Below are 18,077 nucleotides of genomic sequence, written 5' to 3'. Positions count from 1 at the left end.
AGTATAGAGATCCCTATATCATGGGAAATGAAAGGAGCATGGAAGTGAGGCTTGTGTGAAAAGGTATGAAAGACAAAATAGAAAACTGGAATTTTTGGAAATACTTTATTTTCAGAATTGTAATTTCCATTACATGACAAACAGGAATATTAAGAAAAAGAAGTTAACAGAAGAAACAATTAGAAATTAATCTTTTCCTTTCTCTTCTCTATGAAGACATACGTGTCTAGTTAAATTACTACTTTCAGTGAATGATTTACCACAGACATCACAATAATATGGCTTCTCTCCTGTATGAGTACGTTTATGTGAAGTTACGCTTTAACTTTGAGAGAATGATTTACCACATATATCACAGGTGATATGGTCTCTCGCCTGAATGAAGACAGCTGTGTTTAGTTAAGTCACCTTTATCAGGGAAGGATTTACAACATATAATGAAAAGACTTCTCTCCTGCATCAGTACATTTACGTGCAGTTAAGGAAATGTTTTGAGGGAAGGATTAACCACAAATATCACTTCTCTCCTGTATGAATACCTATGTGTGCAGTTAAGTTACTGCTTTCAGTGAACGATTTACCACAGATATCACTTCTCTCCTGTGTGAATACGTCTGTGTCTTGTTAAGTCATTACTGCGGATGAAAGATTTACCACAGATATCGCAGTGATATGGTTTCTCCACTGTATGAATACGCTTGTGTGCAGTTAATTTACCACTTGCAATGAATGATTTACCACAGATAGCACAATGATATGGTTTCACTCCTGTATGAATACGCTTGTGTCTAGTTATGTCATTACTGCAGATGAAAGATTTACCACAGATATCACAATGATATGGTTTCACTCCTGTATGAATACGCTTGTGTCTAGTTATGTCATGACTGCAGATGAAAGATTTACCACAGATATCACAATGATATGGCTTCTCCACTGTATGAATACGCTTGTGTGCAGTTAATTTACCACTTGCAATGAATGATTTACCACAGATAGCACAATGATATGGTTTCACTCCTGTATGAATACGCTTGTGTCTAGTTATGTCATTACTGCGGATGAAAGATTTACCACAGATATCACAGTGATATGGCTTTTCTCCTGTATGAATACGCTTGTGTGCAGTTAATATACCACTTTCAATGAAAGATTTACCACAGATATCACAATGATATGGCTTCACACCTGTATGAATACGTTTATGTCTAGTTGTGTCATTACTGCGGATGAAAGATTTACCACAGATATCACAGTGATATGGCTTCTCACCAGTATGAATACGCTTGTGTGCAGTTAATATACTACCTTCAAAGAATGATTTACCGCAGATATCACAATGATATGGCTTCTCTCCTGTATGAGTACGTTTGTGTGAAGTTACACTATAACTTTGAGAGAATGATTTACCACAAATATCACACTGATATGGTCTTTCTCCTGAATGAATACGTCTGTGTATAGTTAAGTCATTATTTCGAGAGAATGACTTACCACAGATATCACAATTATAGGGTTTCTCTCCTGTATGAATACGTACGTGTGCAGTTAAATGGCTACTGTCAGAAAATGATTTACCACAGACATCACAATGACATGGCTTCTCTCCTGTATGAGTACGCTTGTGTGCAGTTAATTTACCACTTTCAATGAATGATTTACCACAGATATCACAATGGTATGGTTTCTCTCCTGTATGAATACGTTTGTGTTTAATTAGAGCACCATTTTGAGAGAATGATTTACCACAGATATCACAGTGATATGGCTTCTCTCCTGTATGAATACGTATGTGTGAAGTCAAGGTACTACTTTGAGTGAATGATTTACCACAGACATCACAGTGATATGGCTTCTCTCCTGAATGAAGACGTTTGTGTTTAGTTAAGTCACTATTTCGAGAGGCTGATTTACCACAGATATCACAATGATAAGGTTTTTCTTCTGAATGAATACGTTTGTGTTTAGTTAAGTCATCATTATCAGAGAATGATTTAGCACAGACATCACAGTGATGTAGTTTTTCTCCTGTATGTATTTCTATAATTTTCTCAATCTTTTCCATTGTTATTTTTCTCAAATCACAATATAAATATACATTCCTTGTTTTTCTTCTTGTTTAATCTTAGAAATACTTCCACTTCTGTCCACTGTTTCCCTTCTCTAGTAACACTTATGTAAATGTATCGAAGTCTGCTCAGCACTCCAGTCAGATGTGCAGAAATTTTGCTTATGATATCAAATTAGAACAAATACTTCACAGAAATCGACAACAGATTTATTGAAATACTGTTATATATCTACTTTGTACATAATTTTCTTTCAGTTTTAAAAGATGATAAATATTGAGAATATATCTTCTGTTATACCAATGCCATCTGAAATAAAGAAACAACAGTGTAAGATAAAGAGGCTGCTTTCAAAATACAGATTCAATAGTGGAAAATTTACAACATTTATATAAATAAACTTGATAAATAAACATTTACCTGAACAACTGAACTTTTTAATGTATTAAAATTTACATCACTGAATCTTCTGTGTAGCTTACATATTTGTAAACCAGAGCTACACCTTCACATTGTGTAATATTATTTAGATTAAACTGCAGAATAGCAAATAATAACATTCTTCTCTTTTAAGAAATATAATTTGACGTTGTTTAGCTGCAGATCAGTTGTGGCCCAGTATACATATGATTAAAGACATCCAATCCGTGAACATCCTGTTTTTTTCAATAGCATTGTATATCTAGGACTACATTTTCAATATTTAAGGCCACAGAGAGCTGTAATCACAATGAAGTTGTTTAAACAGGGCCTACAGTTTTTATTACTATTCAAACAAAAATAAACATTGATGAATGAAGAAAAGACAGCCGAATGAATTAATAAAAAAAAATGTAATTGGCCTGGCAGTGGTTAAGAAGTTTGATTCTCAACCACAGTGCAGTACCTTCAACAAGTGTCTCTTACAATAGCATCAGTGGCATGTGTGTGTGTTCTTGGTCTGACATCCCCTGATAGATATAAACAAGAATCAACATGTCATTTGATCCCAGTCTTCCATGGAAACATGTCAGGATACGGTGAAATATTACCTTGCTTGAGGACTGGTGACAAGAAGGACATCTGCCCATAACAATTCTACGTCTATGAATTCTGTCTGAGCCGAGCAAGCATGGAAAAATACTTTTTCAAATCATAATATTGACGATAATTATATTTCATTTATGGAGGAGTTTTTCTTAGCAAGTCCTTTTCCAGAATGTCATAATCATCATCATCACCATTTTACTGTGTAACTTTTAATGCCTGCATGGGTCAAATCCTTACCTGATTCCGAGCAAAGTAATATTCTCTCATAACATGTTTACACAGACAATTGAAAAAGAATGACACTGTCCATATAATAGTGCACTTATCTACAACTATAATATGATGTGAATGAACACAAACACACACATATATCTATTTATATGATAGGCTCCTTTAAGATTCCATCTACAAATTATTAAGTTCAATGAAAAGAAAACTAAGTATCTACTCACCACTACCACCACCATCATCATCATCATCATCATTATTATAGCTTTCAGTAACAAAGTTTAGTCTAAGTTATTTGCCAACCAAGAATATTTTCATCGCATTTCAGATTTTTGTTTCATATTCCTATCTAGTTTGCTTGCCACTGATGTATCCGGATACTCTGACAATACAAAGCTCGAATAACAAATAGCAGGAAAAAGTAATAACTATCCACAGATATACTTTGCTTAGTTATTTCACTTTCATTCAAAAATCTATTTTTCAGTCTCTAGTACTGTTAACATGATATCTAATATAAGCCTCCTTTCTTCCATCCAGTCATCGATGTAGTTGTCAATGTGAATAGATAGATAAATAGAAGACATAAAAACTTGACCAAGATGTTATTTTCTTGTCAGTCCCAATAATATATGTTTAAAATTTCCTGCTCTCTTTTTCTTTCAACTAATTTTTTAAGCATGTCAGTATTTTTCTTCACATTATCATTTCTCTCTCTTTCTCTTTACCTCCCACTTCCACTAATGTGGCAGGCAGTCTAATACTCTCCCATTCTTTGCCTCTCACTCTCAAAACAACTGCCCTCTTCTCTCTCTTCCTGCCTTTCTTTCACCTTACCAACAGAACACCAACCCTCTACTAAACATTGGATTTCTAACTCTTTATATATCTCCCTTCAGCTAACTTTCTAACCATGTAATAATTATTATTTTCCACATCTCTATTTTAGCTTCTATAACTAGGAATAGCAGCCAAATCGGTTATTTTTCAGATTAACACCAGCACGATCTTCACTAGGGGGTTAGGGTTTGGGAATTCCGTCCGTGACCCTAACCCTAACACCCTAGTGAAGATCGTGCGGGTGTTAACCTGAAAAATTACCGACATTTCTCTTCCATAGCTACAAATAGCAGCCAAATCATGGATATCTCTCTTCCATAGCAGCCAAATCATGTACATCTCTCTTCCATAGCTAGAAATAGCAGCCAAATCATGGACATCTCTCTTCCATAGCTAGAAATAGCAGCCAAATCATGGATATCTCTCTTCCATAAAAGACCGAAGAGACACAAAGAATCAACATTTCAAAAACCGAACGTCTCATATATTTAAGATAAAAGATTGAATATTTTCGTTGTTTAATACTTACGTGAATTATTGATACGGACAGCGTTACTATAAACTGTGTGTGTGTTGGTTGAGATATGAATTAAAAGGAGATGAAGAGAAATTCATGCGACGAACATTTCTAATCTGATGCCAAGAAACGAAGGTACGTGTATTGCGCATGCGCATTTTCATATGTAATACTTTCAGTGGATGACACTTGTTATCTCCCTTTATGACATCTGATTAAATGTTAATGGGTATCACTATGGATTTTTGAAAGTATCTAAATGTATTGGGTTGTCCGGAAAGTTCGTGCCGATTTTTAAAGGAAAGAAAAAGGTCAATAAATTGACCATTACATTTTTAACCAACCAAATATGAACCATTTTGTTGCACAATGCGTTTCCATCTTTCCTTTAACTTGAAAATACCCTCTTCCCAGAATTGAGATGGTTTCATGGCAAATAAGTCGAAAGGTAAGCTACTAGAAATCGGCACGAACTTTCCGGACAACTCAATAATTTCTACTTCACTTTTCCTTTGAGAGGAGCATCCAAAAAAGAAATATTTTCCTGCCACATTTGTGAAATTTCGATGAATATTTTGAGGAATATGACAAGTCAACAAATTTGTCGAATTTTGCCTAATTTGACTAAATAATTCAGTAGCCAGTACTGTTTCGATATGACTAGACCGAATACCGCTGCCTGAAATCTGTGTGTACTGCCATGAAATCTTACAGTGCATTTCAAAGTGTAACATCTTGCATTAAAATTGATTTATCTCTGCTTGTATCTCTCAATGTACCCTGCTTTGGTATGTGTTGCACACCTACCCAATTATTATCTCATTTGTCCCTTGCCTGGACTTGTGTGTACTGCCATGAAGTCTTACAGTGCATTTCAAAGTGTAATATCCTGCATTAAAATTGATTTAATCTTTTTTACTGCTGGAAACCCCCTCTGCCTGGTACTGGCATTTATATGAACAATGTAGACAAAAGACAAGTATGAAATAGCATAATACATAAATTCTTTATTTATTAAAATTATCTTCAGTTGTAGAAGAAGTATCATAATTACCAAATTGTAATCGATTAGCATATTCAATATTCAAATATACCAGAACATATTAAGAATAAAGTTGCTTCTTGTTATTCTTTGTATACACGAGGATTTATCATCATTTGAGAGATAACAGCACAGATCAACAAACCATTTCTGGTCTCTCTGCTGTCATTACACACTGCGATTCTCCTTTGTTTAGACACTTTGGTTTACTGAGTGTTCTCTACATTCACATGTACACGCCTCTGGTGCTAGTACAATGACAGAGAGCACCCACTTCATGCTAACAAACTGTTTGACAGAGCTGTGCAGACAATTGTCTGTTGTGGCATGGTTTCTATGACTGGATGCCCTCCCTACTGCCAACTACTTAAGTTGTGCTTTTTATATGCCACTGGCATGGGTGTGTTTACACAGCACTAGCACGGCTGCTTTAAAAAGTGCATGGGCACTTTTTAAGTGGCACCAGCACCTGAAAACACAAGTCGCTCCCTAGAGCAGTGGAAGAATATTATTTTCTTGAACAAGTCATTCTTTACCTTATTTTCGACCACTGGCCGAGTATACGTGTGGAGACAGCCAAAAGAAGCATTTGATCCAGACTGCTAAACATGGAGGAAGATCTGTGATCATCTCCATGTCTAGTTAACTTACAACTTTCAGAGAATGATTTATAACAGACAATAAAATTATATGGTTTCTCTTCTGTATGAATACGTTTGTGTTGTAGCTAAAGCACTATTGACAGAGAATGATTTAACAAAGATACCACAGTGATAGGGTTTCTCTCCTCTGTGTGTACATTTGTATGAAGTCAAAGCATGACTGTCAAACAATAATTTAGCACAGATAACACAGCTTCCCTCCTGTATGAAAACATTTGTATTCAGTTAAGTCACTACTGTTAGAGAATGATTTACTACAGGTAGCATGATGGTATGGCTTCTCTCCTGTATGTTTGTATTTAGCTAACAGATGACTTTCACAGAATGATTTACCACAAATATCACAATGGTATGCTGTCTATCCTGTATGAATACGTTTGTGTTTACTTAAGTTACTATTCTGAGAGAATGATTTACCACAAATATCACAGTGATATGGCTTTTCCCCTGTGTGAATACGTTTGTGAGAAGTCAAGGTACAACTTGTAGAGAATGATTTACCACAGATATCACAGTGATATGGTTTCTCTCCTGTGTGAATACGTTTGTGTTCAGTTAAGTTATTACCTTGAGAGAATGATTTACCACAAATATCACAGTGATATGGCTTCTCGCCTGAATGAATACGTTTGTGTTTAGTAAAGTCACTACTTCTGCAGAATGATTTACCACAGATATCACAGTGAAGTGGCTTCTTCCCTGTATGAGTATGGTTGTGTCTAGTTAATGCACTACAATTAGAGAATGACGTACCACAAATATCACAGAGATATCTCTTTTCCTCTGTGTGAATACTTTTGTAATTAGCTAAGTGATTACTTACAGAGGATGAGTTATCACAGTGAAATGGTTGCTCTCCTGTATGAATATGCTTGTGTTTAGTCAAGACACTTCGTTGAGAGAATAATTTACCACAAATATCACAATGATATTGCTTCTCTACTGTATGAATATGCCTGTGTACAGCTAAGTTACTACTTTTACTAAATGATTTACCACAAATATCACAGCAATATGGCTTCTCTCCTGAATGAATACGTTTGTGAGAAGTGACGTGATAACTTCGAGAGAATGACTTGCCACAGATATCACAATGATATGGCTTCTCTCCTGTATGAATACGTATGTGTGTAGTTAAGACGATACTTTGAGAGAATGATTTACCACAGATATCACACTGATATGGCTTCTCCCCTGTATGAACACGTATGTGCCTAGTTAAGTCAATACTTCCAGTGAATGATTTATCACAGATGTTACAGTGATATGGTTTCTCCTTCTTATGAGTACATTTGTGAGTATTTAGGTGACCTTTCTGAGAGAAGGACTTTTTACAGATATCACAGTCATAGGGAAATTCCCTTTTCTCTTTTACCATGCTTTCAGGAAAAATCAATTTCTTAAATATCTCACTGTTTTCCATTATTATTCTTCTGAAATCAAAATGCATATATTTTCCTTCTTTGTTCTGATGATTTATTCCTTACAAAGGCTCCTACCACAGAATTTCTTTTGTCAATTTATGTTAAAAACATGTTGACTCATCAACTCTTCACTGCAGACTATGATGCAGAGAATGTTGCTAATAATTACAGATCAGAGCAAATATTTCAAAGGAATTCTGCTGAAGACTTATAGTAACTGTGTTATATATTTGCTCTGCATAATATTTTCCTTTGGTCTTCAAAAGATGATAAATACTGAGAATGTATCGTCTGTTATGCCAATGTCATTTGATATCCTGAAATAATAAAGAAACAACAGTCTAAGATAAAGAGGCTGCTTTAAAAATACGGATTCAACATTGGAAAATTTACATTTCTTTAGAGACAAACTTTAGAAATAAATTCTATTGTGTCTGGAGAGAATCATTTTCTTTTAGTGCCTTATAATTTAACACATTCACTGGTAAAGTTTCCACTCATTCACTTATTTATTTTTCTAAAATTTTTGTTGTGTCTTGCAACTTTTTCAATAGTTGTTGACTCTGTCTGTTATCCAAGCTACGTTAGAAATAAATATTTACCTAAAGAACCAAAACTTTTAAATTTATTAAAAATTTACATCACAGGATCTTGTGTTTTGCCTATACATTTGTAACCTGTAGCTATTCCTTCATATTGTGTAACATTTAGATCAAATCACAGATTAGTGGATCATAACATTCTTTTTTCTCCTGAAATGCAATTGTTTAACCTTGAGGTTGCTCAAGGCTAATCAATATTAACAAAAAATATGACTGGTGTGGCTGTGTGGTCAAGACGTTTTGGGTTCAGTCCCACTGTGTGGCAACTTGGGCAAGTCTCTTCTACTATAGACCAAGGTAAACCTATGTCTTGTGAATGAATTTCATAAACAAACATCACCAAATTATTTTGTTTTCAATCTTCCATGGAAACATCTCCTGATATGGGGAAATACGTTTTGCTTAGAAACAGAGATTAGCGACAAGAAGGGTATCAGGTGGTAAAAATTCTGTCTGAACCAAGCAAGCATAGAAAAGTGGCTGTTCAAATGATAATAATGATGACAATTATACATAATTTATAAACCAGCTTTTCTTAACAGGGAGATCTTTTGCACAATTTTGTCATCACTTCACTGTTCACCTTTCCATGCTCGAATGGGTCAAAACCTCACTTGTTTCCTAGCAACATAATAATTCTCTATTGCAGGACAGTGATACTCATTTGAAACTATCACACAATGTGAATACAGATATGCAGTCATATGCATTATATATATATATATATATATATATATATATATATATATATATATATATATATATATATATATATATATGGTGAAGGGGAGCAGAACAAGGTGTTTTTACTGTATTTTTGACTTTCAGAACAAATACATTTTTTACAATTGTTCACAACCTTAGAAACACTATATCAGCTATATAGGGTTTCCAGCGAAAGTAAAGAATACATACACTCGGTGTTTAGGGTTCTTGTTACGCCGAAAACGGATGGTGTACGTATTCTTTACCTGCGCCGGGTTTCCGGGTATAAATTTGACAGTTCGCATAAAAATTTCTCATCCAAAAATAAATGTATTTGCTTTTAAAATTAAAAAATATATATATTAACTAACTTATGGCTGGGAGATGACAGTTCACTCAAAGTAGCCGCCCTCGGTTTCCAGAATGGCCTCAAGCGAGCTTCGAAACCAGATACACACTTCCCTTACTGTGTCCCTAGGAAAATCTTGCAACACCTCCTTGATCTTTGCCATCAAATCGGTCTTAGTTTTGCAGGCAGAGAGATTAGTGTCTTTCTCAACTGCGCCCCATACATAATAATCCATGGGACCATAATCGGGGGTATTAGGAGGTTCGAAATTGGATTTGTCTTGAGGCCATGGCGGAAGCTGAGTGCCGTTATTTTAAGTTAACTGTTGACTCCCAACCATAAACTAGTTGATATTTAAAAATTTTTCTTCAGATACTCCTCACTCTCATCTGAGAGGGGTTTTTCTTTCTGTTTCTCCTTTTTTTCCTTTATTGCCTTGCTAGAAATAGCAACCATATCTCGCATAAATCATGGACATCTCCCATCCAAAACAAACGAGAGAAACACAAAGAATCGAGTCGTCAAAAACTGAACGTCTCCAGTGTTAGAAGGTGAAACATTTTCGATGTTCAATACTTACGAAAATGTTTTATAGGTTAGAGATCTTATAACTATGTCTGGTAGTTCAGAAACGTATTATCAGCGGTAAAGTGATGACCCTTCGTCGAACATTCTGACGTTAAGATGAAATACGAGTACTAATAGTGCGCATGCGCATTTCTTATGAAATATTTCCGTCAACTAATTCGTGTTATTCCCCTTTATCTTTATACTGTCTGTATGTATCTTTTACCTTTTTGCCATTAAACTGTGGCCATGCTGGGGCACTGCCTGGAAGAATTTTTAGTCGAATGAATCGGCCCCAGCATTTTTTCTTTTTAAGCCTGGTACTTGTTCTTTCGGTTTCTTTTTGTCGAGCCTATACATTACAAGGACGTAAAAACAATAATATCGCTAGAAATAGCAACCATATCTCGCATAAATCATACACACACACACACGCATAGATAGTTATGGCCGGTCTATGGGGCTACCCTGGGTTTCATGTCCATACAGCGCTTAGCTCTAGAATGTTTCTTCATGTGTGTGTGTATATATATCTATATATAGTGGAGTCAACAAGAAGGGGTACAGTTGCTATCATTAACATATTTTGAGAAGCATTTAAAATCTAATAAAAAAAATAAATATATAGTAAATTGGGGAAGTGGTACTCAACAAAGAACAATGTGTAGGGTTGACGGAGGGGAAGTTTCAGTATAGAGCTCCCTCCATCATGAGAAATGAAAGGAGCAAGGAAGTGAGGCTTGTGTGAAAAGGTATGAAAGACAAAATAAAAAACTGGAATTTTTGGAAATACTTTATTTTCAGAATTGTAATTTCCTTTATATGAAAAACAGGAAATATTAAGAAAAAGAAGTCAACAGAAGAAACCATACAAACTACACTTTTCCTTTCTCTTCTCTCTGAATACATTTGTGCGCAGTTAAATTACTACATTTAGTAAATGATTTACCACAGACATTACAATAATATGGCTTCTCTCCTGTATGAGTACGTTTGTGTGAAGTTACACTATAACTTTGAGAGAATGATTTACCACAAATATCACACTGATATGGTCTTTCTCCTGAATGAAGACGTCTGTGTTTAGTTAAGTCATTATTTTGTGTGAATGATTTACCACAGATATCACAGTGATATGGTCTCTCTCCTGTATGAATACGTACATGTGCAGTTAAATGACTACTATCAGAGAATGATTTACCACAGACATCACAGTGATATGGCTTCTCTCCTGAATGAAGACGTTTGTGTTTTGTTAAGTCACTATTTTGAGAGAATGATTTACCACAGATATCACAATGATATGGCTTTTCTCCTGTATGAATACGTACATGTGCAGATAAAGCACTTTTTCGAGGGAATGGTTTACTACAAATATCACAGTGATATGGTTTCTCTCCTGAATGAAGACGTTTGTGTGCAGATACCTCACTACTGCTAGAAAATGATTTGCCACAGATATCACAATGATATGGCTTTTCTCCTGTATGAATACGTATGTGTGCAGTTAATTTACCATTTTGAATGAATGATTTACCACAGATATCACAATGATATGGCTTCTCTCCTGTATGAGTACGTTTGTGTGCAATTAATCTACCACTTTGAATGAATGATTTACCACAGATATCACAATGATATGGCTTTTCTCCTGTATGAGTACGTTTGTGTGAAGTCAAGGTATTACTCTGCGAGAATGATTTACCACAGATATCACAGTCATATGGCTTCTCTCCTGTATGAGTACGTTTGTGAGAAGTCAAGGTATTACCTTGCGAGAATGATTTACCACAAATATCACAATGATATGGCTTCTCTCCTGAATGAAAACGTTTGTGTGCAATCAATTTACCACTTTGAGTGAATGATTTACCACAGATATCACAGTGATATGGCTTCTCTCCTGTATGAGTACGCTTGTGTGAAGTCAAAGTACTACACTGAGAAAATGATTTACCACAGATATCACATTGATATGGTTTCTCTCCTGTATGAATATATTTGTGCGTAGTTAGGTTACATTTTTGAGAGAAAGACTTCCTACAGACATCACAGTCATATGACATCTTTCTCATATCTTTCATCATGCCTTCATGGGAAATCATTTCTTTAGGCGTCTCTATTATTTTTCTTCTCAAATCACAATGTATATATATTCTTCTTGCTTTTGTTATCTTTTATTTCTACAAATACTTCCACTCCCGTATTTCTACCCAATGTCACCTATAGCAACACCTATGTAAATTTATCCAAGATTACTCAGCACATAAACTCATCTTGTAGACATTCCTATCAGTGATGATCAGAAATTTTGCTAATAATCTCAGCATTTTTTTGAGCAAATATTTCTTAGGGTATCTACCAGTTTTATATATCTGCTCTGTATAAAATTTCCTTCAGTTTTTAAAAGATGATAAATGTTGAGAACATATCTTCTGTTCTGCCAATGTCATCTGATATTCTGAAATAATAAAGGAACAGCAATGTAAGATATAGAGGTTACTTTAAAAATACAGATTCAACAGAGGAAAATTTGCATTTCTATAAAGATAAACTTTAGAAATAAACATTCACCTGAATGACTGAGCTTTTTAATTTATAATTTACATCACAGAATCTTGTGTTTAGCTTCGATATTTGTAAACAACAGCTAAACCTTCACACTGTGTAATATTATTTCGATTAAACTAGAGAAGAGTGGTTAATAACATTCCTTTCTCTCAAGAAATATAATCTGAAGTTGTTCAGAGTAGCTATGGTTCAGTATACATATGATTAAAGACATTCCATCCATGATCATCCTGTTTTTTCTGTAGCTCTGTATATCTAGAACTACATCTTTAATATTTATAGCTAATATTTCAAATAGATAGTGTGGCCACATAGAGAGCTATGATCACAACGGGCTCATTCCATATGAATTCAAACAAAGTTAAAAAAATTTTCCACCTGACCAACTCAGGTGTAATACCTCTACATGCATAAGGTAATACCTCTAAATGCATAAGGAACACATGCATAATTTTACGGTTGAATTCCTAAGGGTTTCAAACATATGTTCTGCAAAAATGTCAATTTATACATATTTTGGTGCTGAATATCTAAACTAATCATAGTATTTCACTGAAATTGGCTACTCCAGGTAAACTGAAATAAGAATCTGCTACCAGAATTGTTCCATCTTCCTTCATTTTTGAATTATTGGCCTTTTCATGGGTGGAAATTAAAAAAAAGTCAACATTCAAGGATCTTCTATCTAATATAAGCAAAACTTTAATAAGTTTCTTCAATTTGAGAACTGTGTCTATGACAAAAATACTGATTATGTACAAGGCATAATATATTCAGAGGTCTCTGAAAATGGTTCTTGGTGAAAAAAATCATTTTTTGGGACAATTTTTGCCTTGCAAGTTCACCATGTGGGGAATTAAACAAGGGAATGAAACTTGTTCTTCAAAAATGTATATATCCAAACTTTATTTGTTCAAAATTTCAACTTGTTTCCTCGTCTTTTTAGCAGAATCACATAATCATCTGACAGAATCTAGGTAATATTATCTCCCACCCTCAGAATTGTAACCACCATCCCCTGGTATAACTGAATTCCTATTAGCGTTCTTTCTTTTCTTTAATTTTAAATAAGTGTATGTTGCACTCATATCAAATACTTAATTGCTTTATGTTTTCGTTATCTTCGTTTGAATTCTTGTGCTTTTATTCCCATTTCAAATCCTAATCTAATAACGCTGGCAGGAAATAAAATGAATAGCACGAAGATACATATATAATTAACTTAAACATCATCTTACAAGTTGTGATAATAAACCAGACTGCCTGGCTCTTTCTTCTCTCTTCCACTCGTGACATACTCACCAACTGCCTTGGTAGTTTGTGCAACAATGGAAATAAGTCAAATCTCGCACAAATCATAGACATCTCTCTTCCATAGCTAGAAATAGCAGCCAAATCTCGTGCGAATAATATACATCACTCATCCATAGCTAGAAATAGCAGCCAAATCTCGTGCGAATAATATATATCTCTCTTCCATAGCTAGAAATAGCAGCCAAATCTCGTGCGAATAATATATATCTCTCTTCCATAGCTAGAAATAGCAGCCAAATCTCACACAAATCAAAGACATCTCTTCCATAGCTAGAAATAGTAGCCAAATCTCGTGCAAATAATACACATCTCTCTTCTATAATCAGCAATAGCAGCCATATCTCGCATAAATGATGGACATCTCTCATTCAGAGCTAGAAATAGCGGCCAAAGCTCGTATAAATAATAAACATCTCTCATCCATATCCAAAAATAGCAACCAAATCTCGCACAAATCATGGGCATCGCTCTTCTATAGCTTGCAATAGCAGCCAAATCTTGCATAAATCATAGACATCTCTCTTTTGCAGCTAGAGACAGCAGCCAAATCTCGTACAAATCATGGACATCTCTTTTCCATAGCTAGAAATAGCAGCCAAATCAGGGATATCTCTCTTCCATAAAAGACAGAAGAGACACAAAGAATCAACATGTCAAAAACCGAACGTCTACAATGTTTAAGATAGAAGATTTTCGTTGTTTAATACTTACGTGAATTATTGATATGGACAGCGTTACTATAAACTGTGTGTGTGTTGGTTGAGATATGAATTAAAAGGAGATGAAGAGAAATTCATGCGACGAACATTTCTAATCTGATGCCAAGAAACGAAGGTACGTGTATTGCGCATGCGCATTTTCATATGTAATACTTTCAGCGAATAAGACTTGTTATCTCCCTTTATGTAGCATTCTATTCCAATTGAAATCTTTCTGTGTATTTATGACATCTGATTAAATGGTAATGGGTATCACTATGGATTTTTGAAAGTATCCAAAATGGACTGAAAAACGATGCTGAAGTGGAAAATTAAATAAAATAGATATTAAAACTTTTAAAAATATTTTATACGTCTGACGTTTTTCGTATGCCTTCCTACAAGTTATCAGCCCAAGAAAAACAGTAACAAGAGTGAGCTGCCGTGGTTCTTGTAACACAAACGCATGCGCACTAGATACATTTCCTTTTCCATCTTGACATTTGTTTAATTGTTGGTGGAACGAATTACCTCTCATTAACTTTTAATACATTTGTAATACATTTCTCAGCTATTACAAATGCACTTATAAGAACGTTATCCTTTATGAAATTTTTCCGTGAGTATTAAACAATGAAAATACTACATCTTTTATCTTAAATATTGTAGACGTTCAGTTTTTGACGTGGTGACTCTTTGTCTCGTTTCTCTTTTATGGGTGAGACATGTTTATGATTTGTGCAAGATTTAGCTGCTATTTCTAGCTATAGAAGAGAGATATCTATGATTTGTGCGAGATTTGGTGGCGCTTTTATTTTAAGCATGGCAGCTTAAATTTGATTTACTTTCGTTTTTACCTTAAATATGGTTTTGTTTTGTTTCGCTTATGCGTGACCGCTTAAATATGATTTAGTTTCGTTTTTAGCTTCAATATGATTTACTTTCATTTTGTTTATATTTAATGTTAACATTTACAATTTCAATATGAATTTTCCATCAGTGAGTAGCATAAATTGTTCGGATTTGATTATTAATTTAATGGATAATGAAAAAGCAATTGATTGGTGCAGACGCCATGGGCTCTTGCATAAGGAACGTATTTGCCCTTCATGTGGCTTAGAAAAATACGGTACTAGTAACACAACTGGGATCTTTTCCCTTTGAACGGCACATCGAGAAATTAATTTTTTGTAACTAAACACTTTCAAACTTCGGACACTGGTAGAATGTGTCATATAAAACATCTTTTACTCTTAGTGGTGTTGAGAAAAGTTTATATTTTCAAAGTTATTTCGTGTTAAACTTGTATTTCGGTAATTTCATCTAATCAATGAAGTGTATTCAGCTGAATAAATTCACTGGACCAACAGTGAGAAATTAATGCTAAATAGCAATTGATTTGGTTAAGTTGTGAAATATCTATGTGAACAATGACCTCTGGTATAAAGAAAAGGTAGCACATAGAGCCAACACACTGGACTCCATAAATGTCTACAAAAATGCTAAAGTAAGTTATGTTATTTAACTTTTACCCACTCTATATATTTACCACTCTCTTTCTCACTCTTTATATATGTGTATAATATGTATATATGTGTTGAATCTGTAATTTTTAAGTAGCTTCTGCATCTTACACTGTGTTTTTTTTAATAATTTCAGAATATCAAATGACATTGGGATAAGTGAAGATACATTCTCAATATTTATCATGTTTTGAAGACAAAGAAAATGCTATCGAAAGCAGATATATAATACCATTTTTATAAACTTATGATAGCATTCCAGTGCAATATATGCTCTGACCTGTGATTATTACTGAAATTCCCATGCATTTCTGACTGGAGTGTCTACAAAATGAATTTGTGTGCAAATTAAAATTAGATAAATTGAGAAAGGAGTTCTAAGACAAAGGTAACACTGAACAGAAATACAGTGATTGAAATATTGGCAAGGCATAACTATAAGAACAAACTAAAGAAATATATATATATATATATATATACACACACACATATATGTATAAATAGAGAGAGAGAGAGAGAGAGATTTGAAAAGAAAAATTATGGAAAAATGTGAGAAACTTGAGGAATTGATATTACCTGAAGACATGATGAAAGAAACAAGTAATTTGTCCTATGACTGTGATAAGACATTCTCTCTAAAAGATAACTTGACTAAACACAAACATATTCATACAGGAGAGAAACCATATTGTTGTGATGTCTGTGGTAAATCTTTCTCTGGAAGTACTGCCCTGACAATACATATACGTATTCATACAGGAGAGAAACCATATCACTGTAATGTCTGTGACAAATCATTTTCTCAAAATATTGACTTAAATAAGCACATTCGTATTCATACTGGGGAGAAGCCATATCACTGTGATATCTGTGGTAAATCATTCTCTCAAAGTGCTGTCTTAATTACACACAAACGTGTTCATACGGGAGAGAAGCCATATCACTGTGATGACTGTGGTAAATTATTCTCTCGAAGTTATCACTTGACTTCTCACAAACGTATTCATTCAGGGGAGAAGCCATATAGCTGTGATATCTGTAGTAAATCATTCTCTGAAAGTAGTGTTTTAACCAAACACAAACGCATTCATACTGTAAAAAAGCCATATCAGTGTGATATCTGTGGTAAATCATTCTCTGTAAGTAGTTACTTGAGTAAACACAAGCATATTCATACAGGAGAGAAGCCATTTCACTGTGATATCTGTGGTAAATCTTTCTCTGCAAACAGTGATTTAACTAGGCACAAAGTTATTCATACAGGTGAGAAGCCATTTCAATGTGATGTCTGTGGCAAATCATTCTCACAAAGTTATAACTTAACTTCTCACAAACATATTCATACAGGTGACAAGCCACATCACTGTGATATCTGTGGTAAATCATTCTCTGCAAGTAGTAACTTAATTTCTCACAAACGTATCCATACAGGTGAAAAGCCGTATGTCTGTGATATCTGTAGTAAATCATTCTCTGTAAGTAGTGCTTTAACTTTACACAAACGCATTCATACAGGAGAGAAGCCATATCATTGTGATATCTGTGGTAAATCTTTCTCTGAAAGTCGTAAGTTAAATAAACACATATCTACTCATGTATAAGGGTAACCGTGTGCCTTTTAGCCATGCCAATAACAAATCCACTCAATATGTCTCCCATTTTTTAGGTTGTTTGAGATTTACTGATGCCAACCCCTTTTTATTTACTTCTTACAGTATGCCAGGACATGATTTACTCTCAAAATTTCTTTTACAAAAAGTAAGAATAAAGACATCTATAACTACAAATGTTTTTAGATAAGAAAGGAGTTTGATAACAGCCTCCCAACACTATATTTTATATCACTACAACCATGTATACATTGGTGAGATAACATACCAATGTAGTATTTTTAATAAAAGTAATTTCTTCTAGACTTTGAATTTGTTGTTTTGAAA

At 34.3% G+C, this 18,077-nt stretch overlaps 4 protein-coding genes across 5 annotated transcripts in view; 1 reads left to right on the top strand and 3 right to left on the bottom strand.

Annotated features, from left to right (window-relative positions):
- The window catches only part of LOC106873071 (zinc finger protein 271), a 31,493-nt gene extending 13,438 nt beyond the window's left edge, over positions 1–18,055 (top strand). The window contains exon 3 of the mRNA XM_014920287.2: positions 16,865–18,055. Within this exon, the coding sequence (XP_014775773.2) occupies positions 16,865–17,741 (877 nt within the window). The 3' untranslated portion in view covers positions 17,742–18,055. The remainder of the gene's footprint in view (positions 1–16,864) is intronic.
- Positions 100–4,848, bottom strand: LOC106873075 (zinc finger protein 271-like). The gene is made up of 2 exons (XM_052977683.1): positions 4,696–4,848; positions 100–2,378 (listed from the first exon to the last, which is right to left on the bottom strand). The coding sequence occupies exon 2, from the start codon at positions 2,063–2,065 to the stop codon at positions 590–592; it is 1,476 nt and encodes a 491-aa protein (XP_052833643.1). The 5' UTR covers positions 2,066–2,378; positions 4,696–4,848; the 3' UTR covers positions 100–589.
- LOC128251170 (zinc finger protein 271-like) lies at positions 5,666–10,359 on the bottom strand. Its single transcript, XM_052977686.1, has 2 exons — positions 10,048–10,359; positions 5,666–8,128 (listed from the first exon to the last, which is right to left on the bottom strand). The coding sequence occupies exon 2, from the start codon at positions 7,835–7,837 to the stop codon at positions 6,746–6,748; it is 1,092 nt and encodes a 363-aa protein (XP_052833646.1). The 5' UTR covers positions 7,838–8,128; positions 10,048–10,359; the 3' UTR covers positions 5,666–6,745.
- LOC128251169 (zinc finger protein 271-like) lies at positions 10,810–15,060 on the bottom strand. 2 transcript variants are annotated; one of them, XM_052977684.1, is made up of 2 exons: positions 14,631–15,060; positions 10,810–12,495 (listed from the first exon to the last, which is right to left on the bottom strand). In XM_052977684.1, the coding sequence occupies exon 2, from the start codon at positions 12,137–12,139 to the stop codon at positions 10,910–10,912; it is 1,230 nt and encodes a 409-aa protein (XP_052833644.1). In that variant the 5' UTR covers positions 12,140–12,495; positions 14,631–15,060; the 3' UTR covers positions 10,810–10,909. The 2 variants fall into 2 exon arrangements, with proteins under 2 accessions (XP_052833644.1, XP_052833645.1); XM_052977685.1 differs by lacking the exon at positions 14,631–15,060 and adding an exon at positions 13,844–14,599.
- Positions 18,056–18,077: the final 22 nt, after the last annotated feature.

Source organism: Octopus bimaculoides, chromosome 28 (genome assembly GCF_001194135.2).
Source record: "Octopus bimaculoides isolate UCB-OBI-ISO-001 chromosome 28, ASM119413v2, whole genome shotgun sequence".
Lineage (NCBI taxonomy): Eukaryota > Metazoa > Mollusca > Cephalopoda > Octopoda > Octopodidae > Octopus > Octopus bimaculoides.
This window is presented reverse-complemented; position numbering and strand designations above follow the sequence as displayed.